We start from the raw sequence: 27963 nt of genomic DNA on the forward strand, positions 1-27963 counted from the left end.
CACCGGCATCGAGCGAGGGCGGCCCTCGCCGGCGTTGGGCGAGGTTCGCCCTCGCCTGGGCGAGCGAGGGCGGCCCTCGCCGACGTCGGACAAGGGTCGACCTCGCCCGGGCGAGCGAGGCGGCCCTCGCCCGGCACGAGCGAGGTCGACCCTCGCCGGCGTCGGGCGGCCCTCGCCCGACTCGGGCGAGGGCGAACCTTGCTCGCGCCGGCGAGGGCCGCCCTCGCTCGGCGCCGGCGAGGGCCGCCCTCGCTCGACGCCGGCGAGGGCCGCCCTCGCTCGACGCCGGCGAGGGCCGCCCTCGCCGGCGAGGGCCCCCCTCGCCCGACGCCAGTGAGGCCCCCCTCGCCAAAAAGGAAAAAAAAAGAAAAAGACGAAAATGCCCATGGACTAAATACATTGGGGTAAATGTGTCACAAAAAGCAAAGTTCGGAATTTTTGGTGTCACAAAAAAAAGTTTGGGGTAAATGTGTCACAAATGGCAAAGTTTGGGGTTTTTGGTGGTTTTTTCCCTTCAGAATTTTCTCGGCTTTATTTTCTTTTTGGGCACAAAAAACCTCAAACGAATACGCTTATAATAAATTTACCCCCCGAGCTCGTTTTTTTTTATTACCAAAAATCCCAAACCGGTACATACGTGACAAATTTACCCCCCGTTAATTTCCGTTAAATTTTACTGTCAAATTGCTCAGTTAAATGACACATGACAGTTGACAAATGTATCGGTCTGGGGTTTTATCCCATGTTTGTCTCGGATGTACTAGTCTGTGATTTTTTTTTTTTATTAATTCGATTTAACACCGGATAAATTTATCACGGGTGTACCGATTTTGGGTTTTTCGTGATTAAAAAATTAATTTTTGGTAAATTTATCACAGATATTTTAGTTTAGGGTTTTCATAATATTAACCCTTTCTTTTTTATGGCGAAGTAAAAGTAAACCATCTCGACCTTTTCATATAGCTAGCTTTCAATCCCGTGATTTTCGCATGGGTTAATGTGTACCCCTGGCTTTTGTATGCATAGTTAGCCTTAATATTCGTCATGGGATTAACGACCCTTCTCGTGCCGGTTGAAAATAGAACTCCGAGTTAAAATTATTTGAGGAAACAAGCGAGCCTTTGATATCTTTCGGAAATCGTTCGGATTCCGCCGCGATTTCCTTAATGAATTTTCTATAACGAAGATGCTTTTTGCTTTCGTCTCAAAAAAAAAAAAAAAGGGAAAAATAAAATTCATTGTCAAGAATGAACAAAGAACCGAAATATTAGAAAGAAAAAAAAAAGGAAAAATGATATAAATGATTCTCGAACTTTGACTCGATATACAATGCGGTCCCTAAACTTTTAATTTATCCAATGTGGTCCCTAAACTTTCGGTACGCATTCAAACTAGTCCCTGTACTATATGAAAATTTTTAATGAGAAAAACATCGAACATTTTCATATAGATCGAGAAACATATACTAAAAGTTCAGGGACAATATTGAACAAAATAAAAGTTCAGATACTGCATCAAATAATGGGCTAAAGTTTAAGGACCACATTACATATCGAGTCAAAGTTCAAGGACCACATTATATATCGAGCCAAAATTCATGGACCGTTTGTATCACTATCCCGAAAGGAAAAGAAAAAGAAAAGGAAAGAAGGAAAAGGAAAGCTCTTGCTGTATAAAAGAAGAGTCCCACGGCGCCGCTGGAGTTTCGATCCCTTGACCTGTCCCCCCCTCCCTTTCCTTCCTTCCTTCCTTCCTCCCGTCGCCTGTTCGCCTTCCCCCTTCAATCCCCCCCCACCCTTCCCGCCAAAATCACGCCTCCCCAACGGTCGTCATCATCATCATCGTCCACCATGGACTCGATCGTGTCGTCGGCCATCGGAGAAATCTGCAGGCGCGGCAAGAGCGGCATCGCCCTCGCCTCCCTCTGGGACGAGCTCGGGCAGTCCCTCGCCTCCGCCGGCCTCGAGCTCGACCCGGGGCTCAAGAGCGCCCTGTGGCTCAATCTCCTGGACGTTCGGGAGCTCCAGTTCCGATGCCGGATGGGCGAGAAGGAGGCGTTCTGCGCTAGGGCCGATCTGTCGATCCGGCGGGTCAGCGCCGCGGAGGAGCTCGGTTTGAAGATCGTTGGCAGCGATGGTCTCAGAGACTGCTTCCTTGGCCTCTATGACCATCGGCTCGCGGACGCGGAGGTCCCCGAGTCTCAGCGGAAAGCTCTTGAGCTCCTCGCCCTCGCTAGGTTCGCTCTAATCCCATGTCTTTCCTTGCTTTAGATTGAGCACTTTGTAGGTACGATCTTCGTAGAGACGGTGGGAGGATAAATGCGCAAGCATCCGTCAAAGTTACATTGATGAGGCAGAGTAAAGTCTCGGCTGGACAGCGCAAAGTTCGGTTCTTTGTAATTTTTCCGGGTGAATTTTCATGGCCGAGCTCGATGAGATTGTTTGATGGATGACCTCGATCGCAGCTTCTCACTGCATAGTCACGGTCTAAAAAACTCGAAAATTGAGAAGTTCCGTGGTAGCAAGAAGGCCTCGTCTTGATTTAAAGATGGAATCATGTCGCTCGACTATCGATATTTCGCGTTCATAGCTAGGTTGTTTAAAGAACTTCATTAATCGGGTAGATAGTGAAAGCTGTGGATTTGAGATGATAACTCGCTGACCGTGTATTTCTGCAGAACGGACGGAATCGCGCAGAGCGAACTTTCTAAGGTGCTTGGAATCGAGGCTAACAACTTCGCCTATGAACTGAAATCCCTCGAGTCTCGAAATTTGATCACGAGGCAACCGGCGATCATCAGAACGGGACAAGCTCGCTGTCCAGGGGACACTTGCAAAGTGGTTTCTACGAACTTGGTATTTATGTCTCGATATTCGAAGCGCCTAGGGTCTCGACAGAAGTTCGAGGTTTCGAGACGAGATAAGAGATTGGATGTTCCCGCGAGTGTCGATGGGAACTCTACTGGCGAAGACGGTTTTGCTGGCGAAGGTGCTGAGGAGGCCGTGCTCGTAAAGGATTATCTACTTGCGATGAGATCGGTTTGCGATAGACTTGAAAAAGCTGATGGCAGGGTAAGTTAGCCAGGTTCACAAAGGTTTGAGTCTGCAGGGGAAGCTGCGTTATACTGGCGTTTGCACTGCCACATATTGATTTGGTTAGCCATTGTTTTCTTCTAGGTTCTTGCTGTAAAGGATATTAAGAAGGAACTTGGCTTTGTTGGATAATCTTCAGCGCACAAAGCCTGGACGACTGTAAGTTATCGACATTTCTACCGGCAGTTTCGCGCTCGGTTTGCCAACTCCCTCTTTAAACAGATTTTCCTCTAGTATATAATATTTCTTTTCCTGGATGATATTGGGTTCAGATTCGTCGGATGTTGGAAGATGCCGGCTTTGTGAAGGAACACGCTAGAGTCGGAAACGAGGCGAGTGTCAAAAGTATCGTGGCATGTGTTTTCCATTCACTTGTTAGAATTCAGCATATCTTAGATTCCACTTGTTCTCTTAACTTATGTGGCGACTGATGACTGTATTGTCATCACCTCAGAAGTATTTCACGTCTGGTCTTCTGAATGAAGTCCCCTGATTCTCGAATCAGTGTTTTCATTGTAAATCTCGAAATTTGAACATCATGTCAAATAAGAGATTAGAACAAGCAGAACAACAATGTTCAGACGTCATTCTTTTTGCTTGATCCTTTCCTTTTGAGCCTGTCAATTAGTTGAGAATTTTTAGCTTGCCAACACTAATGGGTGGAGAACTGGAAAACTTATCATCTAAATTACTTCAGACACAAACACCACGTACAGCATTAAATGTATCTTGATCAGTGGCTTGGGATCTTTCTGTTTGACAGGATAAAACTTGCTTGCAACTGGTGAAAAACTTTTATCCAAATGGCTTTGTATCTGGAGCCGAAGACATTGATAATGAGCAGCAAGTAACGTTTGGAAGGAATAGTCATCACAACGAGATCATCGTGGAGCTTCCTATACAGCAGCAAATATACCAGATGGTTGCTGATTCTGGATCTAAAGGTGTGACTTCAATGGAGGCAAGTTCATTCTACTAGTCTATTAGTCTGCAACAAGCCTATTACTTCACACGTATAAGTAATTTTCTTGCATATACCTCTCAAATCTATGGTCCGTAGAATTAAGTTCTTTCTTACTGTAGCAGAGTCTACAAACTTGTCTCGGAAGAACGATAAGTCCTAAAACTTTTAAATGGTGCAATTAAGTTGTAAAAACTTGCCCATTTAGAATCAAATACTTTTTTTGTTCTGTCCAATTTAAGTGACGGAAAATATTGATGTGGCGATTTCTAATATTTTTGGAGAACACGTGGTGCCCACTCTGTGCCACATTAGAAAAAGGACCAGTTTTTTTTTAAAAAATAAAAAAACAAAAAGGATAAGTGCACTGGAAATCCTAAAACTTGTCATCAAAGTGCAATTGAATTCTAAAACTTTCAAAAAGTTCAATCAAGTCCTAAAACTTGTCATGAAAATACAATCAAGTCCTAAAACTTGTCACAAAAGTGCAATCGAGTCCTAAAACTTTCAAAAAGTGTAATCAACGGAAGGACTTGATTGAACTTTTTGAAAGTTACATGACAGAATTGTATTTTTTTGACAAGTTTTAGAACTAAATTGCATTTTTTTTTAAAGTTTTAGGACTTTCAATGCACTTATCCCAAAACAAAAAAAGCTGAAAATAATTATATAAGAAAAACAAATCGGATGGGGGTGTTTGGCATGGGCTTCATCGTGCCAACCCCCCTGCCATGCCACCAACTTCTTTTTTTCTTTCTCAAACCTTTTGGTTTTTTGGACAAATTTTAGGATTGGGTTACACTATTTGAGTCAGTATATCCAAGTCAATTAATTTTACAGGATGCAAGTAATCTTTTTCAAAGCATACCAAGAAAGGAAGGTTCCCTATTAATTGAAGATGCACTCTACAAGACTTTCACTGATTACTCCAATTTATGAAGTCATTACAATTCTCTGTATTCACACTTCTTCGTAGTTGTTTGACGTGTAGTAGGTATCCATTTCACTCATATACAAATAAGCACTATGGTTTTCAACTGATATAATTTCAATTTTAACCACTGCTTAGCTGATTGTCAAGATTGCATAATTGATACTTGGGCCGATATTATCAACCAAGCTAAACTTGGTATGAAAGTTATAGTTGAACATGATGCTCATAACTTCCTTTTGAACCTAGCTGCTGTCGAAGAGGCATTTATAAATCAATGAGACTTTTGTCTTTGTGTAGAGAGTTATATATGTGAAAGGAAAGGAGCACTAGCCAACAGTCTTGACAGAATAAGAAATTGGTTATTGCACCATGGTTTACTAGGACATCAATAGCCTTAGTAAGTTTGACTCGAAGAAAGATGAAACAAGGAGAGAATCATTTGGCCTCAGTTTTGGGTTATTCTAATTATTTTACTTATAAATAATACTTGATGCTGACCAATATTTCTTAATTTGATCCATGACATTTGTACACTTGCCTGCCATCCCCTGACCGTTTCACAGGTTCAAAAGAGGCTCGGACCTAGGCATTCGCGTTGGTTCTCAAAAAACTACTTTAGGTTTGGGATGGATAGGGAGAAAGTAGGGGTTGTTAGGGAGGAAGGAAGTTGTTCAAAAGCAGTTGCCTATCAATATCGGATCCTTGGTGATCTCAATCTTACGCAGTCGGTCAAACTTCCAAGTGAAAGCCGGTATCTCCCAGTACAGGCTGACAACCAAGCTTGTAATTTAGACTTTTCTGAAATAGGAGGAATGACCTTAAGTGATTCTTCAACTCCCCAAGGTAATGGTGCTGCTGAGGAGAGCGTCCTGTTTAACCCAGAAGAGTCGCATCTTCAGCAAATGAAGTGGATTCCTGACGAAGATAGTTATACTGGACATTCACAGACGGAAGCAAATGTTATTCAGGCAGCTGTGTCCTCACCAGTTACATCAAGACCTGACAAGTTATACCCATGTCCATCATTAACTACCAATGAAATTCGAAGACGACAGAAGATATTGGATCGACTTCAGGTACCTGGATAATTTATAGCTACTCTGGAGTTAGAAAATGCTGCTGAATTTACTACAAATTTCAGTGCTGAAGAGTTATGGCTTGCCTCTTTATTTTCTGCAGGATGAGAAGTTCATTTTGAAACGTGAGCTTTATGGTTGGCTTGTGAATCTTGAGAAGGAAAAGGGTATGACTATGTGCAGGAAAACCATGGACAAAATTCTAAAGAAACTTGAGCATCAAGGGCTCTGCAAATGTGTACATATGAATGATAGTCCTAGCTGTAGTCGTAGTGCCGAAGTGGTCTTGCATCCATCCGTATCCACTGAAAGTATCTCTGCAGAACTTAAAGAAAAAATCAGGTCCTTTAAACAGCCAAAACGAGTCCTGGTCAAGACTCTGGACCCCATGTGTCCAGATCCTCAAACTCCCAGAACAGAAGCCACACAAGCTTATGGGTCCACTCTTGGTAATATGGTCCGTGCAAAGTCAACCTTAAAGCAGGTTAGATTAAATAAGTGACAGAAGTGACTGGGATCCTATTTTTTAGGAGTAACTCAGGAATGAATTTTTTGAAGCATTCACCTCATTTATGTGTTCCATATTAACTTCTTTCTGTTTGTCATTTGGGACAACTGATATATGTTCTCATGACTACTTGTAGGCAATTCAAGTTTATTGTCGGGAGTTTGAAAAAGAGCACCATAAGTATCAAGGTGACATTCTTACTAATCAGGAGACTAGAGTAAAAGAAGCACATGCTTCAGCAACTCACATAAGAAAGAGATCTCAAGAAGCCATATCACGGGAGTGCACAGAACTTGATATAGCAAGACGTATGAGGAGACATAGTCCTGCCAGACAGCTCGATAGAGTTGAACAATTCGGGGAAGGAGAAGCTGTATCAATAGCTCCTTCCAGACCACAGGACAGTATTTCGCAGGCCTATGACAAAGCAGGGGATTTTCCACCAGATATTGAAGAGTCTGAACCTAAAAAAGGCAAAGTGTGTACTGCGTCCTTTAACAAGAATGCCTCTTCAGATATGAACCCCACATTTCGAAGAAGGTTTACATGGACAGATGAAGCTGATAGGTATTAAACATTTTACACAATCTGGATAAGTTAACTCCAAGCTGATAAGGGTTTTTACATAGGTCTATCTTGTCAACTCCAAGCTACAATACTTCTGTTTATCTTTCTCCAAGGAAGATACACGGCTTTCTTTTATGCTATGCATGATATCCATGATGTTTCGCTTACTGACCATTCCTATTTTTCTCAGGAAGTTGGTAGTCCAGTACACAAGGATCCGTGCAGCAAAAGGTGCAAAGTTTCAACGCATAGATTGGAATCAACTCCCTGATCTTCCAGCACCCCCAAAATGCTGCAGAAGAAGAATTTCCTTGCTCAAAAAGAACTTAACGTTCAGAAAATGCTTGATGGGCCTCTGCAACTTGCTAAGCAAACGGTTTCTAAAGCACCTCGAAGAAAACCGGGATGCCTTGCATAACAATAACAGCAAACTTGTGATGAATGATTTATCCAAGAAAGGTCTTAACATAGGTTTATCTAGTAATTCTGAAAACGCCTCAGTGGTAGGTTCTCAGAATGGAGAATGGGACAACTTCGATGACAAAACTATAAAGGCAGCACTTGAGAAGGTTCTCCAGTATAAGCACAGAGCCACATTGGAGGAACACCAGGATGAATGTATATACAATGAAGAAAATGTAATCAATGACTCTCCTATTAAATTACATCTATATGTTATAATGACATTGAGCTTCTCTGAAATTCGAGTGCTTCTGCAGGATTCCCTGCCCTCTGATTTGGTCCTTTCTGACAACTGCATTGAAGATGTTAATCACCATATTTTGGGACAGTATAAAGATTCTGTAGACCAATCAAACTCCTGTCATCTTCATAAGAAGCATACCAAGCTGTCGAATAATAGGAGGAAGGTCAATAGAAAAGTCCATAGATCCGTGGCTGTTTCTAATGCTGTGGAGCTACTTAAACTTGTCCTGTTAAGCCCCTCGAGAGAAGACGACGTGCTCAATCAGAGTGCAGAACTCCTACGTCAATTTTCAAATGATGAGCTCTTTGCAGCGTTTAGTTACCTGAGTGAGAAGAAATTCATGGTAATTGACCTCTTCCTTTTCTCCATACTCCGTTAAATGGTATGCCTGGTATGTAGATGAAACCGCAGCTAAAGATTGCACGCGAAGCTGTTTCTCATAGTTGGAATGAACTATTTATGCATGCCTACGCTAAAAGGATTCTGAATCTTTCTATGTTTCAGCCCATATTCCTTCTAATGGTATTGTTATCTGCGCACTGTGCTAACGGTAATTTCACTTTAAGACTGTTGGTGGTCCCCTTTTTCAGCAAATTAGGTGAGCTGCTTATGTCTTCCAAGAACATGCCTTCGATTGTACTTTTCACTCCATTATACTTACCAGAAATGGATTCTTGACCAATGATATATTTCAAGTAGAACATCTACACACAACTTCACCTGATTGCTTGATTGTATGTACTCACCTTTCCCCTAGAAGAATTCCTCTTTTGGTGCTTGTTTAGAGGTAGATGGATCATGGAACCTTCCAATCGTACTGTCGACCTGATGAAATGGGCACATCAAGCCTAACATTTTACCCAAGCCCACTCACTACAGAAAAATTACATAGAAAAAGCCCGCCTACTTTACCTTCAAGCCTCACAGACTTGGGTAGGCTGCCCGACCCTTGATCAGTCTGAGCACCGACCTACAGCCACCAGACAAATTTTTATTTACTTGGCGTCTTTTGACATGTCAAGTTTCCCTCGGATCTGCTTCAGTAGCTGTCCTTTATATTTTCTTGCTATTACCCTTCTTTGTTTGCATCTGTACACACATTTATGAACTAATTTTTTTTATTTCTTTTGGGAGATTTTGCGTGATGGAGATCAACCTTTACTTTCTCGCACGTTCTTGGAGAATATTTCAAAGTCACAGTTCCCCCCTGGTACTGGACAGCAAGCAGCTGAATTTTCCAGATGGCTTCGGGAAAGACAAAAGGATCTTATCCAAGGGCAAGTTTTTCTTGACTGTGAGTTACAATGCGGAGAGCTCTTCCATTTGTTTGGTTTAGTTTCTTCAGGAAAATTCAATATTTCACTAAGCATGCCTGAAGAAGGTGTTGGAGAGGCAGAAGACTTCAGAAGCTTGAAACGTAAGCCTGCTGGTGATGAATTTCCGGACTATGGAAAGGCTAAAAGACCAAAATCTATAGCAACAGATGTTCTCGAAAACCGACGAGAGAAGGGTTTTCCAGGGATTAGGGTTCTGGTGGAACCTGCATCCATTTCAGGAGCTAATGTCCTGGTATTGCTTGAGGATGGAGATCTCTTAGCTGCTGAAACTTGCTTGCCTCAGGAAACAAATAAGAAGGCTGTTACAGATCAGTTCAATAATATTTGGTTTCCTCCTGAATGTGACCATAAGGTAGTTCAAGAACTTGACAATGTAGTCCCCATAACCAGGAAAAGTGATGAGTCATCTTGGGATGCTATGATGCAGTATGCCGGATATTTGATGTGGACACCCTCTGATGGTAAGCAAGTAACTTACCTCAAACCTGACATATTTAGGGCGGTCTATAGTTCCCTTAAAAGGGCTGGCGAGCAAGGTTTAACCGCCAAAGAAGTCTCACATATGATAGAGATGCCTGGTGGGTTGCTAATCGTTCATTCAACTTATCTCCAGTTAAAATGAAGTAGGAAACTTAATCCACTGTTTTAATATGTTCTGTGTAATGTTTCAGGTGAGGCAATGCCTGAAATTCTCATGGACGTATTTCGAGCATTTGGATTGGCAATAAAGGTCGGTTGTGCTTATGATTTCTCATTACCTGTTAATTCACCAAGTTTTCTGAATTTAAGATTTGACGTGGGTCTCTCCGTTTAAAGCTAATTGAGAGAGAGACAGAGAGAACGCCAAGGGGGACAAATATATTCACTTCTAGACAAGGAGCCTGAGGAGTTGTATAATCAGAGATGATAAGTAGCCATGACTTTCCTAGCTGTTATAAATTCTAAGTTTAAGGGGTCATAACAGTTTCATAGCTTCATAAAGGACTGCATCTAGCTCAGAAGTCAAAAATCTGATATCCAGAACTGGAATCTTTTATTGAACATTATATGTCGAACTTCCATTTTCAATGATCTTTACAGGTCAACGGATACAACTCAACTCGTCTAGTTGATGCTTTATATTGCTCCAAGTACTCTTTGCCCTCAAGGGCAGTTTCCGGTGGGGACTGTAGAGATCATTCCTGGATGAAGCCTCGGGAGAGGAGTGATGACTGCATGGCACCTCATCCTAAAGATAATAATTGTGATGTTGGTTGTCTCAATTTAGAGAGAGTAACACATCGCGATACTGATGGAATTCGCATGACAACTGTTACCGACTGTCACAAAGATGTGGGTGTATCGACAAATACAGTCCCATCTAGCAGTGAGGATAGTTTGCTGGACAGTGCGGTCGTGCCAGTGGAAGATTCGAAGGAGGCTACAAGTATTAGCTTCTCTTGTGATGACACACATAAGCCAATCCTGCCATGGTTAAACATAGATGGGACTGTCAATGAGACAGTCTTCAATGGGCTAATACGCAATATCCTTGGTTTCGTGATGCAAAATCCAGGAACATTAGAGGTACTTTGTCTTCCATCTGCGCTTTTGCCAAGTAGATTTACTTCTCGTTATTTTCAAAACATAATTTTGCAAACATCCTTCGCAGCTTGACAAGTAGTGAAGAATTTACAATGTGTAAGCAATGCTAATTTTTCACATGAAGAAACTCACAATCTTATTAAAGCTGCTGACATTTGTATCCGCCCCTGGGGCAATCCCTATACTTCTGGCAGATTTCCTTGTGAAAAGAACTTGTAGATTCTGTCACAGCCAGGTCTATGCAATGGCCATTTAAACTGTGTTGCTGCTGTAGTTTTCTCATATCTTACACCTAATGTTTGAAGAAAAAATAAAACCCTCATGTCAACCAGTTTGATCATTCTTCCTCGTAGTATTGCAGTAGTTCATTGATATTTGTTGAAATAAATTTCTTTTTTCAGTAGTTTTTCAGTGGACTAAGGTAGATCATAAGCTTTTTCAAATTGCTTGCAAAATCAAACCAAGAAAAAAGAAATGCATGTCTGCTCACCATATTGCAATTGATTTGCCAGGGTAATATCATCCGTCACGTGGATATTCTCAACCCCCAGGTATGCTATTGATCTCACTTATTTGCGTCCTAAAACTTGTAGACTGAGTGCAACTCCAGTGCTAAAATAAAACCGCCATTCAGCGTCTTGGGCTAAGGACTTTCATATAGCAGACAAGAGGAAAACTTTTGCTGGTTTTTCTTTCTTTCGTTGTTTTTTTTTGTTTGTCTCGGGTAGAGAGTTACCAATTGTCTCCACTTATTGTCCCCCTCCTCTTTTGAGCATGGATTTTGAAAGAGTCTCAGATTGTGGCTTCATTCTTATACTTAGTGTCCCCCCACCTTTTCTTTGTGTCATGGACTACAAAGTACCATCTCAGATTGAGGCTTCATTTCCGTTAAATTTCTTTAAGATCTCTGTAGATAGATTTCATAGCTTCTGAAGGCAAATGTCTGTCCTACGAGCTTTGCTATGGCCGGTCATCTTCTGGCCAACAATATTTTTTCATGCTAAATTAAAAGATTCTCATCTTCCCGATCCTTTTGCTGCATTTAAATTGATCTTTCCAGTTGACGGCATCTAACGGATATGGTTGAAACCTCAGAGCTGCAGAAAGCTGTTGGATTTGATGATTCTGGATAAACACCTCATTGTGAGGAAAATGCATCAAGCTACATCTTGTGGCGGTGCCCCTCCCATGTTGTGGCCAATCCTCGGGAACAGGTTCCGAGATTCGAAGTCCATTGTCCGTGATCATTTTTTTGCCAATCCCATGAGTGCAGCCATCTTATAGGTACTTGTATGTTTACATTCTGTAGCGGAAACTATTGGGATTAAGTTTTCCGAAGAGTCTTCTGTATCCCGCTAAAATCTGCATTATTGGTATGTGGTTTAGGGAGAACCGAAACAGAAGCATTTTCACTGATCTAAGTCGTTGGTATTTATACTGGGTGCTGTGCCAACTTCAGGATATAGGGTGCCAACATGAGCGTGACAACCCCTAAAGGAAGAGGACAAGCTAATCTTGGATATTTCAGTGCCATCATCAACGCCAAAATTTCCGGTCATCAGAGCGGGACTCACCATCAGTAAACTATACATGTCTTCGTCAATCAAATATCCCATGCCAGAACTCAAAGCAAGGACCGCCGGATTGTGAAGTGCACGTTTTTAAAGATAAATTTTCGAATCCCACGTGTGACTTGTCTTATTCCCTGGACATATCCATTTTCTCCTCGTAAATTCGAAAAGTGATGTGCAAACTGTAACTTTTTTATATGTAACTTATCCTTTCATTTTTAAAGCATATATCCGTATTTAGTTCAGTGATTATAGCTCGTTAACATGTTCGCAATGCATAAGATACCGAGTCAATTGGACCAATTCTGTGTAGCAGTTGGTCGATATTCTCAATGACTGTGTCTGCCAATATCACATTTTCCTGGAGGATGAACGCAAGATTAGACGGGAGCATAATGGCAATGACGCTGCCAGCAAATATAGAAGCAGCAAAAGCGAATCCAAACCTGAATTCAAATCATTTCTGGAATTTTTCAAGCACAGATTTTAGTCAAGTGCAGAGTCTCCTTCTCTATCCTATGTACCCACATATCCAAAAGGTTGTCTTTTTGGAACATAATTTCCGGGATATAAAGTCCCTTCTCATCTTACTTGATTCTTTCGAAATTTCACTATATATAGAGAGAAGTTGGATTCGAGAAAGGAAGCATTTTTCGTCGTACCCATCTTCATTCAAAACTTGCACAGATCCACTATATACAGCATTATCGATAATGAGACATGAGTGCCTCTCTGTTTTGCGAACTGTTAACATGTCTCTTAGAAGGCTAAACCTTCCAACATATATGAGTAAGAGCATGATAGCTGAGTTCTGTTATCGAGCAGCTTCCTTGATTTTCAGCACTGCCTCTAGCTCATATAAACTGTACCCCATGGAAATGGAGCCTGTCAGTTTATTGGTGATAGATGAAGCTGCGCTGTTGAAAGAATGTGAGTCAATGATCCCGCAACAACTTTGCGGTGTCTGGTATGCAATTTTAGTTGGGGATGAATGTCAGTTGCCTGCTATGGTCAAGAGCAGAGTATTTCGCTGCTGAATGTTTGTCTAGCAACGTGCACGCGGATACATAAACACTGGATGATCTTATGCTTTATTGACCTCTAAGAATTTGTATGTTTTTATCTCTATAGCTTTCTAGCAAAGCTGGCTTTGGAGGGAGTTTATTAGAAAGGTTGAGTTCTCTGGGTAATCAGGGCACCTTTTCGAAATCCAGTACAGAATGCATCATGCGATGTCGCTTTCCATCATCAACCTTTATATGAAAATCAAATTCTGGTTGGGCCAAATGTCACCGGCATAAGTTGCGGAAAATGTCATTAGCAATGGCTGATGTTTGGCCCGTACTACTTCTTAAATATTCTTAATGGACGAGAAGGAGTTAGGAATCGTCTTGATGATTTTGAGGAATCTATTCTGAGGTACTCAATCAGAGAATTTTTCCAGATCATATCATTTCCTGCCAAAAAGTATAAATTAATGCAAGTAATGACATTATCTTTGTACGTGTTTGGTTATATATGTGGATGCATCTTTTGCTATACGATTGTGGAGCATGGGCGGGCAGTTGACTGCCGAAGCTGCAAAAAAATATTATTTCTGTTCAATCTGACCACGAACTCGAGTTAGTTTGTGGAGAAGTTTAGAGAGATTTCCATAGCTTTATACGCTTGTTGACATTGGAGTTGATGTACTTTGTTGTCATTCAGGTCATTAACTTAGGCTTACACGACACATAAGACAAGCACCGAAGACGACTCTTGCCGGTTTAGATAACAAGAAAAGGAGAAGGAAGCAAAAAGTTAATAAAAAAATCAGAAAATTTTAAAATAACTATAAAATTTTGTCCATGTAGGACGGACGACGTCCGCATCAACAATTTTTTGCCAAAATTGGCATTGCCAAAATTGGCTAGAAGTCGTCAAAAGGTTTAGATTTCAATTGGTAAAATTCTCTAACGAAAAAATTAGTACAATAAATTTAAATTATTTTGTAATTATCCCCAATATAATATCTTGTACGTATTTCTCCTTTCTTTTTTTTTTAAATTTCCTGCATAATTTCTTAAAGGACAAGGTTTACTATCATCCGGACATGCGGAGAGCATTCATGATATTGTATAACCCACGAGTTAAATTGCTGAGCATGAAAAAAAAAGTAATTCAACACCACAAATTACATCCAAAACCAAACAAAACCCCTCTCTCTCCAATGTGGGGTTCCTCCATCAAGGACGATGAATGGAGCCACGGATGGGGCTCAGTCGTCTAACGTACGATGTAGCGACTCTAAAAAATTCACACCGACTGTAAAAATGGGAAAACAAAAATTGAACATTTTATGCATCTGACTCCTCATCCCTCGTCATAACGGAAAACTATTCATTTTAATGAATTTGGAGTTGGACATTGATGTTGTAAATGAAAGGGTTGGTTGAGCGATCGAATTTGGAATATATATGTTCCACAAATAGTAAATGGGAACAGTGATTGCCATCCTGTGGGTAAACTCGAGGGGTGTATTTAAGCTAAAAGTTGGGGTAAATGTTGCAAACAGAAGGCCAGATTTCAAGGATGGATTATGTAATCTTATATTTGAATTCGCACGCTAGAGACTAGAAGAAACAAGAAGAGAAAAATTGGCGCAAAGGAATTGAAATCAAAATCGAGGAAAATGATGCAAGATTCGTCCTAAAGTCCCTACGAAGTCTTAAGACAGAAAACGAGCTGAAAAGAAAAGTAATGAGAAATTTTTACGTCTACCATTCATTTAATTGATGCGGAATTGGAATTTCAACGGTGAGGATGTTATGTATGTAATGCTGGCTTTGAATTCACAAGCTCACATTGGCCATGTCACCTCATCTCCTAGCAAAAAATCATTCGTTTTACGTCATTATAATGAAAGGGCAAAGTATTCAACGAAGTTATATGCCTTCTTGTGTGCGACCCTGCACACATGTCTCGAAAATACGACATGTGAAACTCAAATATGAAGCCCAATAAAGTGGGAATTCAAAAGCCAAGAAGACGAAGGTTTCCAACAATGACTATGTACCAACCAATTTGATGGCCGATCCTCTTACTAAGAGATCAACTTGGGAAGCGCAATCAAAAGCCTTGGAAGGAGCTGGGATTTGTACCGATCAGAGGTTACACTGCTTGTAGCCGACTATGTATCCCCTACTAGTTAGAGTTCAAAACAAATTTTTAGACTATTTGTGATCCATAGAAATGTTGAATCTGAGGTTACATGCGTTAACATTTCGGAGGCACATTACTATGGAACTGGTGGGGGTAATAAGGTTTCGGAGGAAAATTCAATCTCGAAATGTGCACTGTTTTGTTCGCAGAATGGTGAGATTGGCCTTAGTTATCCTTAATGAACCCACAACACAGGGGAGCGAAAACGGTGGTTGTGAACGCTCTTGATGAGATTCGCATTTGCGAGTGTGGAAGTTTGGTCGCTTCTTATGATGAAGGTTCTTCTCATGAATACGAATGAACAAATAGCTTTGGCAAGTTCTTGGGAATATTGAAGAACAAAGAAAAACCTTAAGTCCATAGTATGAAATAGGCTAATGGAGGAAATCAATCTTTCCATCCCGATCTTCTCCACACTCCATATGAATGCCGGCCACCGTCATCCACAATCATCAATCGCCGCCTCCGCCATTGCCATTGCCATTGCCGCCGCCATCCTCATTCTCTCCATAATCTTCAAATTCATCTCCCACACTTCCTGAAGTACCACCATCTGCTGAGTCCATCTTGTCTACCGGTTCCGCTTGAATACTGTATAGAGTCTCAGTGAATGCTACCCAGTCCATATTCGTAATACCTATAGGGTGATTGCAGAGACCACTATCATCCTGGGCAAATAGAGTAACTCTATAGCCTGGCCAAGATTTTTCAACATCAACTACATGGGGACTGGCATTTCTTCCTGTACATTGCACCCATGCCTTGTGCAGAGCTCTTGCGAGATCCTCATAGCTTGCCAACTCGAAAACACACACTTTGCCTACTTCGAAAATCTGTTTCCCTTGAGATGATGGGAAAGGTAAAGCAAGATATATCGAAACCCCTTCCTCCTCCTTACTCACCGCAGTCTCCATGTTCTCTTCATCTTCACTTGGGCCTCCATCCATCATTTCCGCACGAATGAAGCATAGTTCATACTTGAATTCTTCCCAAACCATGGCAGTACTTATGGGAACCTCCCAACCAAAAAGAGTGATTTTGTAACCAGGCCAAGAACTTCCAATATCCACCACGTTAGGACTAGGATACTTTCCCTTATACCTTGCCCACTCAAAGTGCAGGACATGTGCAAGATCCTCGTAGCTTCCCAGAGGGCGAAGGTCCGCTTCACCTACTGCCTCTTTTGCTTGATTATCCTCAATGAGATAAATCTTAACCAGATGATGGAACATGCGCACACAACTCGCAACTTTTCTGAATTCTTCCCATCTTAGCCCTTTTACTTCTATATCAAGGGGATTGCCATCTGCATCACAATAAAGTGTGTCGAAGTTTGGCCATGGCTTAACTATGTCCACTTCCGGTTGTGGTGTTCTACCTGTGAGCTTCACCCACTCAGCATGGACCGCCTCCACAAAAGGTCCATAACCCGAGAATTCACTGAGCTTTAAGGAAGCTATTTCATCTTCAATACTATTATTGAGGACATTAATGATTTTAAACACTCTTCCATTTCCATCACCGCCACCACCACCACCACCACCACCACCACCACCACCATCTTCTCCTTCTTCTGTGCCCATGTCTTGCTCCCTTTCTGGAACATCATTCAAGTCCATTTCTTTTTCCGTGTTGTCTGGTTCTTCAGTGTTTCCTGTATCGCCAGATTCCTCATCCCTATCATCCTCATTCTCACGATCATCTTCCTCCTCCCCGATCACTTTCATCTGCAGGGATGCGCTGCTGATTGAAGGGTCCAGAATCTTCAAGACGAAACTCGTCTGTCGAGATTTTTTCTGAGAAGGGTCTCTCTGACACAACATTATCCTCAGCGGTTTCCTTCCCGGATTGGAGTGAGTTGGACTTACCAGAGCCTTTAATGCTGTAGACAATAGGAGAAGCTTAAATAGGAAGCGGACTAATCATTTACAAGACTAAACAACACAAGGAGCTACCACACCCAGAAACATATATGCATTCATCTGAGTACAATGAGCATTTCGCGGCTGGCAACAATTTTCACTCATCAAATAACTCGTGGCCGCCTAAATCGAAAAGATCCGAGGAAGGCCTGGGGAAATTGGCAGATAATGAACGACTCACCAGCAGAGAAACACAGATGACGAAACAAATACGGTCCGTTTTCACATTCCTACACTTACTTCATATTTCAATGCGGCCAAGGAGAGCAAGCGTTAAAGAGTCCACTAAGAGAAATGAACTTTTTTAACTTCTGATAGAAATCAGAACCTAGAAAAAACGTAGCCCCCATTTTCGAGAACAACGAAAGGAAATTGAAAACAAACCAAAGAAAGGCAAGTCGAACATTGCGCAAGTCTAATTGGAACAAAAGCACGACAGGCCGAAAAGAAAATCATCATTAAGCATTGATTTCGAAAAGCTCGAAACTAGATGGTTCTTCTTTGCGCACACAGATGGCGTTCTGATTCACATGTCTTGAGCGAGAGTTTCTTCATGTAAAAGAAAAGAGAAACGGAAACGAGGACGAGGCAACGCACATCCACACTGTATCGCACTGGCATTTTAGGAACCAGAACCCACAGTCACAGGCACGAAAGAAAATACACATCCAAGATGCTCAAAACAGAGTAAACAAAAGAGAAAGCGACTCGCTAAACCATGGGGGTTTTTAGAGGTAAAAGTTGACGTAGCCATACTGAGCGACTTGCAGGAGCTGTGGACGAGCATGGAGGCAACGTCGTCCACCTCCATGAACGCCACGACGAGGTCAGCATAGTGGGCCTCCGAGTGGAGATCGCCGATGTCCACCGCTTTCGTTTGCTCCCGATCGTTGCTTTTCCACGACGATGGAAGGTGCCGTATCTGCACTCGAACTTGACCTGCCGTCATTTCCATGAGCAGAAATGCAGACACGCCAATCTCGTCGCACGCTGTCGCAGAGACAATGGAGAAAAGGCGCGGAAAGAAAAGTTTGAAGTTTTGTCTGTTTTGTCTGTTTTGCGCTGGTCGGGCTACGGTTATGTTCGTTATAACGCTGAAGGTGGGGGAATCCCCACCGTGACATATGAACAGGTTCACACGTGCGCGTACAGATGTGGAGAAGATTTTGCTTTAGACTTAAAACCTCTTGCCTCTTGGTCAGTGATGCCGAGCATGAGATTTGCAACCCCAAAGACGTGATTACCCTTGGTTTAATAAAATGAGTTCATGTAATAATCCAATTTGTTTTGTGTTTTGATTTGTTAAACCCATCTTAATGTGATTCTAGATGTATCATCGTCCCTTGAAAAATAATAGGCGTATTCAATTTTTTTATTTTTTTGGGGGATAGACGACGCAATTGACAAAATCAACAACTGTGCCAATGTCTCATAGGCTTTTCGTGTTTTGGAAAGTAATGGGCGACCTGTGTTTCTTTAATCGGTAAGTCATCGTTTCATTTCCAAAGCAATATATATAGCTCGCGAAAAATTGCTATCTTGTGCTTGGAGGGACCCGTTTTCTTATTTATGTTGTGTTCATCTATCATATCAACCTATATAAGATAAAGACAATAAAGGAATTTCAAAAGCAGTGACTGCATTGGTAGAGCTGAATCCGAATTCGTGGACATTACGATATTACGATATCTATATATCTGTAGGGTTTATTTGAGCTTAAGATTGGCATAAATGCTACAAACGAAATGGTAGACTTCGGAAGTAGGTACGTAACCTTATATTTGTATCCACAAAGCTGCAGGCAAAAAGAAACAGAAAAAAAAGTGCAAAGAATAGAACTTAAAATTGAGAAAAATGCAAGGATGATCTCGAAAAGTGCCGACGAAGTCAAACGGGAAAAGAGTTCAAAAAGAAAAAAAATCGTGAAAACCGAAAACGTCCACCGTTTATTTTAATTAATGCGGAACTAAAATTTGAATGGCGAGGATCGAGACTATGGTATGCAATGGTGTCTTTGAATTCACGAACTCACATCGACCACCTCACCTCAGCCCCATAGCAAAAATCACCATGACAATGTGATCCGAGAGGGGACGGCGCCCCTGGCCTGTGGCCCGAGCAGCAGAGCAAGTTCGACGGCCCAAGATTGTCGCAGGCGATGGCGCTAACATTGGCAATGATCGGTTAGGGCTTGGCGGCGGCGGCGGCGGCGGCAGTGGCAGGGATAAAATGCGTGCTTCAAGTGCGGTAAGTTGGGGCGATGGGTGCAGGATTGTGATGGTGCTCCGATTGGAGGAGGGACGCAACCGAGCGAGCCTCGCGCAATTCATCATCTTGGCCAGTCTACTGTGTGAACATCCTATCTTCAGAATACTACCCGCATCGATAAACAGCTAATCATGGGCTACACTAACTTTAATTTTTTAAGACAGGAGTGAGTAAAAAGTTCACGATGCCTACAAAACCTGGTTTTGAATCTCCTTTTGGTAAGTAGTCAGAGAATTGACACACTTAAATGGCACATTCGACATTGATTTGCACAGTCGACAAAGCCAACTTAAGGTATTATACATGACATGACATGACATGACATGACAAAATCCATGCAGACATCTCAGGGATAAATCAGATAAATTACCAGCTGCAATCTCTGTTTCAAGGATGCTATTGCTGAAATGACGCGTCAACCACCACCTGCACCGGAACCTCCAATTCTTGCGCAGGTCACCCCTCAGGGAATGGTCAGGGATTCTATTAAAACGAACAGAATAGTTTTGCCTAAATCCTCCTCCTTTACCATCCAGATGCACTGACAAGCAATCCTCTTCATGCCTAGCAAGCTTGAGGAAACACATTGCAAATTCCATCCATATCTGGTGTTCAGCATGCGTAGCATCCAGATGAAGAGAGATCATTTCCAGCATGGCTCCAGGATGATAATCTCCTGCATGTTATGATGGGACATTAACATAATGAAAGTTATAAAGCTTATCGAGGAGAAGCGTCATCCGCTTTGGACGGATGCCACCACAGCAACTTCCTATGAATGGAATAATCCACCCCTAACCATGTCAATAATAGATTCTGAAAGAAGAAAAACAAAAGCGGCTGGACAATACATCTGTCTGGAAATAATCTCACAATACACAATTTTCTGCATATCAACGAGAAATGTCAAGAGTCCCAAGACAAAATTCTTTAGTTAGAATTTAAGTTCTCATTGTCGGAAGCTAATAACCACCCAAACCCCAATTTGTTCGCAAAGATGATCTTAGCCCATTTGCCGACCTTCAGTGCACTGACACGTTGCCCACCTTATGAGAGATGTGCAGTATGGTAAAATTTTTCCGCTTTCTTTACCTACATTTGGTTAAATTTGTTGAAAAATTGGGGGGATGGGGATTAACAGCGAGGCTTCACTGACATACCACTTTGATACATAGTGACAAGCCTTGCCACTGAATGACAGCACGTTGGATCCCTCTTTAAGATTTCTTCATAACATGATGAGAGCTCGACAACATTTCCTCGAGTAAAATGTTCCAACAGAGCAGCTCGCACTCTAATCAAATTCAAATGTAAGTTTCCACAGAAAAAGGCAGACATTGACAAGGAAATGATGATACTGAGCAAGAAAATTCTAAGGTACAAGTCCAAACAAGAACATTGGGTCCTACGAATTCAGTAAACTTGTGCATGTTACTTCCAACTTTGTTTGCTTGTATGCAAAACATAAACTTGTGATAGGACAGTAGTACCTTAAAGGAAGGGCAGTATCTACATGATGACAGACCACTTCGAGCACGTTCCATGCCTCATCTACTTGTCCACCAATCAGCAGCAACTGGCAGAAAATTGGAGAAATCAAATGAGATTCTTGCAGTATGGTGGAGAAGAAAATGATATGGTGCATACATACAAAAACTATTAAACCAGTTAGGAGAGAAACCCAATATGTGATTTGTCTTCTGCATTTCTGCAGGATTAAGCTCACTTAGTCTTAACCATTTCAAAACACACAATAAAGTTCTGACTGCAGACAAAAAGGGAATGCCGTAATCAATTTGTTCAGGCAAGGCCGAGGCAATGTGCAAAGAGAGCAGACGCTCAGAACTGTCTGCTTTAAGATCAAAAAGTTAAAAGCACTTTGGAGCCGTGACATAAAAATGACCATTGACATAAGGCAATGCACCAATGGATAGGATTAGGATGACCGCTATAAGGGTAAGAAAGATTCTTTCAAAAGTATTTCTCAAGATATTTCTGGAGTCTACATCAAACAAACTTTTGCTACACCTACCTTACCAAAAAAAAAAAAGAAACTTTTGCTACACCTGAATCAGAGGAAGTAGGGCATCTGATGTTGTGGGTGATGAAACAAGATCTAGTCGCAAATAATTTACTGCATCCTTGTAAGAGTCTTTAAGCATATCCTGATGCTGCTGGATGAAGTCCTCAGAATTCTTGATGTTTTGTGGCAGTCTTACGGGCAACAGCCATGAATCCAGGCCAACTACTTAAAGACCATGAGAAACACTCTCAAGAATCAATGAAGAATCCAAAAACTCCTAATATACTGTAGCAAGTGAAAGCAATAGAGGACAAAGATGTCAACGATTTGTATTAAAGTAATGCTACAAAGTGATATGACGGAATGTGAGTGGTATACAAAGTAGTAAGCTTGGCCAACAAAGTTGTTTACAAAGTGATATGACAGAATGCGAGTAAATATATAAGCAAATGCAACATATTCAACACCCGATAGAATCAGCCATCTCATTTTGGCACCAATTTCAAAAAAGTTTTATTACACATATCACTTATTTTTTGCTGAATAATAGGATGCTTAATCTCGAAATACAATAGCGAAGCATTCTGTTACACCACGAGTTAAATGCCTGGCATGAAACCAAGTGTTTAAGCTGACCAAAACGGCAAAACTATTGTTGAAAAATTATGCCACTCACCTAGATCAGATAAAGAAGAAGCACAATGAACATTTCCAACATCAGCAGACTGTGGGGCTTCGTCTTTAGAAGAATTCATGTAAAATCGTTGTGATTGGATATTATGTTGTGATTGCTCCTCCTCCAAATTATCCTCGACCTTCACAGGGACTTTTGTAGGTCTTTCATGATTAGTATCCACCGATATCCTTTTATCCTTCACAACAGAAGTGTCAGAACTGCATTGTAAGGATGTACTGGCCTTGCAACTAGAAACTGCAGGATATCCCTCTGAGTTCCTGACAGAAATGTCAAATCTTTCCTCCGACATCCCAGTTTGTTGGCAAGCATTAGTTTGCTCCAACTCTATCATTTGCATGTCTCTTGGGATACTCGAATACCACTTTTGATAAGATGTCAAACCCAATATCAGATTTGAATTCGAATCTCCCCCAAGTTCTTCTTCTTCCATGAGCCTGACAAAACACGAGGGTAGTGTCAATAAAGATAAAGATTTCAATATATATTTTTTCTAATGTAACCTTCAAGATATGTATTAATTACACTTTGATTCGCAAAGCTTTTTCGATACTAAGTAAAGCTACATTAAAGAGGTACCACCTTAGAACTAAGTCCTTATCAATGCACAATAGTAACAAGTCTTGAAAATCCAAAAGCATGTAATTGTCCCTCTTTGTCTCGCCCCAACATATCATGATTCACAAAATATTAACTAAGGCACAAGGAGAGCATAAATCAAGGGATGATTATTCCTAAATGGATTTGAGTTTTTATGGAAGGATTATTTCCATAATTAAAGAGCAGCCAGTCGTCAAGGATGAGTAACACATCAGTTCAGGAGATAGAAAAAACCATACGATATAGAAGCCTGATGTGCTCTCTCAATATTCCCTTTAGCAAGACGTAAGAGCATGAACTCCAAATGAACTGCAAGCCTATCCTGCACACGGCAACGACCACATATTAATAAGAGTTCGCTGGCTAGAGCAGAAATAGAAACACTCAGTGTAACATCCTGAATTTCGACCCATTTTCGAGATCAATAAAGTGTAAATTATTTCTCATTTAATTTTAGAAAGTCTCGCCCGGACCTGATCAATCACGGGATACTAACCTTATGGGAAAGGCTAAATAGGAATAGGTACGTGGACCGGGGACCCGATCGCGAGTTAGGCACGGACTTCGAAGAACGCCGAGGGAATATTTTGGACCAACGTGGGCCGATCTTAGGAAGGTGACGGATTCGATTCGGCCAATGATGCACGATCGGAACGCGGGTGATTCCGCATGACAGAGAGTACACATGGCGAACGATTCCCGAACTAACCTAAATGACCGAGACCTCCGGTACTAGTGATAATTCCTCGCGCTCTCTCGAAAATCGAGGCCATTACGATTCGGACAACCCTAGGTCGATACGCGTAATACCTAAACAGCCGCCCGTTAGTGAGAGGCTCTAGAATTTTAAAATGAGCAAATTTGATCGCGAGATTGGACCCGAACTTCAACGTCGAAATTTTGTGGACGTTTACGATTATTTTGCAGGACCAATGTCGTTTTGGTGTGGCCATGCACATTTGGGGCTAATCTAGCCAAAAATTGGAATTTCGGTTCGGGATCGAAAAATTACGAAAATGCCCCTAGGCCATTTTTAGTTAATTCTGAAAATTGAATTTAATTTTGGGGTTAACCAAGGTTAGTTAGGGCTAAACCAGGTCTGGTCAACCATGGTTAAGGACAAATGACCATTTTAACCCTAAATTATTGGATGAGGATGAAGGATAGCCCTTGGATCAAGGGCAAAATTGTCCAATGGGCTTAGATTTGGACACTTGGACTCCACTTAGACAATCTTTGACCCATTTGACCAGACCCTCTCTCTCTCCAGCAGACCATTCGGCCATTTCCCTCGTAGATTTCTTCTTCTTTTCCTGTTTCCGTTATGTTTTGCACGTTTCTGCATTTTCTGATACTGTTCACGCCGGAACAGTACCAGCCGGAGCTGCTGGCCACCTCACGCCACCACCAGCAGCCCTTTCCGCCCAAGAACAGCCACCATCAGCCCCGGTTTCAGTCCAGAAAAAGCTCTCTCTCTCTTTTTTCCTTCTTTTCTCATTTTTCTGTTTTACAAACAGTACCGCCGGAGCTTCGCCGGAGCTCCGATCGCCGTTCCGTCGACACCCGGCCGTCCAGCACGTCCGTACGTCGCTGCCCATCACCGTTCGTACAGCGTTCGTACAGGGGCACTGTTCACGGGCCGTACGGATCACTGTTCACGCTGGACCGTTCGGCCGCCGCGCCGTCACCGGTACCTCGCCGGCACCGTTCCCAGCCTGTCCGTACAGTGTCAGTACGGAAAGTACTGTTCACAGCGTCCATACGGATCACTGTTCGCCCCCGTCCGTACACCGCCGGTCGCCGTCTGCCGGGAATTCCGCCGCCGGTTTCATTGTTCACCAGTGATCGGCCGCCGTTCCCCGTCGTCGTGGTCCAGAAATTAGGTGAGTATATTTCCTAAACCCGGATTATGACTAATAGTGCGTTTTTCTGGACTGGTTTAGATATTATCGGTGTAGTCTGAACTGGGTTAGGTAGTACCAGTGTGTAAAACGGACTGGATTGAGGACCGATCGTTGGAAATTAAGTCTAAGGAATTTAGTGGCATTACTAGAAATAATTATCGGACTAGCACAGATTTAATCGAGGATTATGTGATTGGACTGCCGGGTATGCCCGGGTTGATTGACTGGTTGATTTATGTACTCAATTGTTGGGAAATTGTATAATGCCATGTCGTGTGATCGAGTGGCCGACCAATGCGGAGTGTGATTGGCCATATGATGGCTTGATTGGATTATTGAATTGCACATTGTGGAATTGAGCCGCATGGTATTAATTGGCCAGTGAACGATTGTTGTGGCATGAAATTAATTGAATGCCTAAATTGTGCTGATGCTCATGTTGCATTGTGTTGCATTTCATGGCACGCATAGTGAATGCCGGGAATGAGACGTATGATAAATTGTGCGAGAATGCGTGCCTGTCATGAGCATGTGATCACCTAAATGCCCTGATGCGTGTAACGCGGGGTTCAGATAATAATTGGCTGTATGTTCGTGTGATCACATTTCGCCCTGATGCGTGTTACGCGGGGTGTGCCGTCCTGATGCGTGTTACGCGGGACGATGCCCGGTACGTCCGGAAGACGACCATCCTGATGCGTATTACGCGGGCTCTGGTTCGTAAGGAGATCAGTGTTATGCCTGATGCGTTTTGACGCGGGCTAGAGACACTGGGCCAGTTGATGCGTTTTAACGCGGGCCACGAAGTGTTGTGATTAAACAAAGAGACCTGATGCGTTTTATGCGGGTCATATTAAATGATAAATTGAGAAAGTTCCAGTGTGCCAGTGTGGGCTAGTGAGCCGAGATATGTATGTGGACATTTGCATGCATAAGAATGCGTGAGCCAGTATGCGAGTGTGCGGGACTCGGTGAATAGTACGTGATATTATCACTATTGAGCATGAACATACGCTTGACGTACGCGTGAACCGAGTGCTCGTATATGTGACTGGACTACATTATGGTATTGAATAACCTGCAGGGTCAGCCAGGTGAGTGATCTGGGCCCAAGGGCCTAGGTCGGAGGATTATTGGTGAATTGTATTGTTATGCTTTTTATGTGTTAGCGGTCAGGAGAATTGCATGTTAGCCTAGCCTAGGTTTATGGGGTTATACTCGCTGAGATTCGTCTCACGGTTGTAATAACCCACATTTTCAGACCCCCAGCGTAGGATGCAGAGGAGAGCGCCTCTTTTTGGTATACCGCAGTTCATCCAGCGGTCATCCAGTGTACATCCTTGTGGAGACGGAGCAGCCTACGTGAGACACTACTCAGTCCTTTTTGTAAGTGTGGGAGAGCCGCATTACCACACCCAGGAATACGTAGCTGCTAGTGTGTGTGTTTTCCACTATCTCTGTACAGACGAACGTTGTAAAAAGATTTTCGTTGGTAATACCGGTGTATATATATTTTCTGAGGTGCTTGACTGCTATTTGGTTGTTCTATCTTGATCTCATATGTTTTATTGTACGGGTGTATATATTTAATTATATACGTTGCTTCCGCATGTGTTTGATCTCTGATTGGGCGTTGGGTCGGCAATGCTTCCTGGGAGCGTTGCACCATAATCGACCGTCGACGGGATGTTGCGTTCCGGTAGGGTACGGGGCGTGACACTCAGGGAACTCAAAACCATTACATTCCAAATTACATGTAAGTACAAGAAAAGAAGGTCAAAATGATGTCTTCAGGCACAAGAATTTCAATAGATACCTCTGATGGGCAATCCCTTTTTGATCCTATCCTCTTCATCCAAGTTCCGTAAAGGTTCTGGATCCTAGTGAGCGTGATACGACCGGCTTCTATAGGCTCAAGGACCTCCAATAGCACCTGAAAAACACGGCATCACATTGCGCCTGTACACAATATTTTGAAAGAGAAGCCATTCCAAAAAACCTAGGTTAACTGCTATAAAAAAACTGGAGCTACCACTAAGTTTAGCCTAAACATTAACACGCTTTTTCTACTTTGAGAAGCTGATTGCTCAGAAATTCCAGCTCGACAAATTACCATGCAGCCACCGAGTGACTTCTTCTACACGATTCCCGAACTGATAGCAATCAAGAAGCAGCGATTCTACCGTTTGCACAATAACTGTTTTCTCTTCTCGCCATATGACTAAGAGTGACTAAATCGTAGCCCTAACAATCGCCGCAAAAGATAATACAAATCCAACAACACAAACAGTTTAGAGAATAAAATTCCTGTCTCACCGTATACTTGAGCCGATTATGCTCAGGACACCTATCCTTGCGCGTCCCCTTCAAAAGCACGCTCAGAACCCCCCTTGCCCAGGCCCAATCGTGCCGCCTCATGAGCTTGCGCAGGAGTCAATACAACCTCCGGCGGTTCTCCGACTGCAAGCTCCCCCTGCCGAGCCCGAGGACGTACGACGGCTTTGTCAGGGAAAGCATGATCCTCTTAAGCAGCCTGCCGTCACCCGCTAAGCCGGTGCCGCAACCATTGGCTTCCATGCTCGCCGGCAACTTCCTCTTGCAACTCTCCTCGTTCTCCTCAACACCAACACCGCCATCCACTTCCATCACATCATCGAATTCAAACATAGCTGAAACAGCGTCTGCGATTCCTGCATGGACATTAGCACCGGCGAACTGCGATGGATATGGCGCGATCTGATTTTATATGTTCGTGGTCAGGAACCCTAACGGATTTGGCTGTTTAACTTCTCTTCCCCGTATTTATCCGAAAAATAAATTTCAAAATATCTGGATTACACCAAAATTTCCTGTATAATTCTTGAATGCTAAGATTCACATTATACAGAATGTTTATAATTTCCAACGTTATATTTTCCTCGTGTTATGTCTAATTGTAATGTATGGAGAGTCGACATATTCCGGGCTCGGACAGAATGCCGGTGACGTCGCTTCTGATGATGCGTTTGAAGCGCT

The 27963-nt window shown here is 42.4% G+C and overlaps 1 protein-coding gene and 1 pseudogene across 2 annotated transcripts; one reads left to right on the forward strand and one right to left on the reverse strand.

Annotated features, from left to right (window-relative positions):
• The first annotated feature begins 6064 nt into the window (after positions 1-6064).
• Positions 6065-12581, forward strand: LOC130138146 (uncharacterized). Of its 2 annotated transcripts, XM_056311291.1 has the most exons (10): positions 6067-6547; positions 6708-7138; positions 7329-7776; positions 7858-8187; positions 8979-9759; positions 9853-9911; positions 10262-10747; positions 11278-11316; positions 11861-12049; positions 12225-12581. In XM_056311291.1, exons 1-9 carry the CDS (start codon positions 6101-6103, stop codon positions 12047-12049), a joined length of 3210 nt encoding a protein of 1069 aa, XP_056167266.1. In that variant the 5' UTR covers positions 6067-6100; the 3' UTR covers positions 12225-12581. The 2 variants fall into 2 exon arrangements, with proteins under 2 accessions (XP_056167265.1, XP_056167266.1); XM_056311290.1 differs by having other exon boundaries at positions 6065-6547; positions 7329-8187; positions 12152-12581.
• Positions 12582-15989: 3408 nt separating this feature from the next.
• On the reverse strand, positions 15990-27634 carry LOC115661976 (uncharacterized; annotated as a pseudogene).
• Between the last annotated feature and the right edge of the window lie 329 nt (positions 27635-27963).

The sequence above is a fragment of the Syzygium oleosum genome, unplaced genomic scaffold, assembly GCF_021117445.2.
Source record: "Syzygium oleosum isolate NSW1041296 unplaced genomic scaffold, Sole_v2.1 Sole_v2.05, whole genome shotgun sequence".
NCBI lineage: Eukaryota > Viridiplantae > Streptophyta > Magnoliopsida > Myrtales > Myrtaceae > Syzygium > Syzygium oleosum.

Coding starts and splice junctions, on each gene's coding strand:
- LOC130138146 (XM_056311290.1), top strand. CDS start 6,101: ATGCTGCTGAATTTACTACAAATTTCAGTGCTGAAGAGTTATGGCTTG. Junction 9,760..9,852: donor ACATATGATAGAGATGCCTG/GTGGGTTGCTAA, acceptor GTAATGTTTCAG/GTGAGGCAATGCCTGAAATT. Junction 10,748..11,277: donor AAAATCCAGGAACATTAGAG/GTACTTTGTCTT, acceptor TTGATTTGCCAG/GGTAATATCATCCGTCACGT.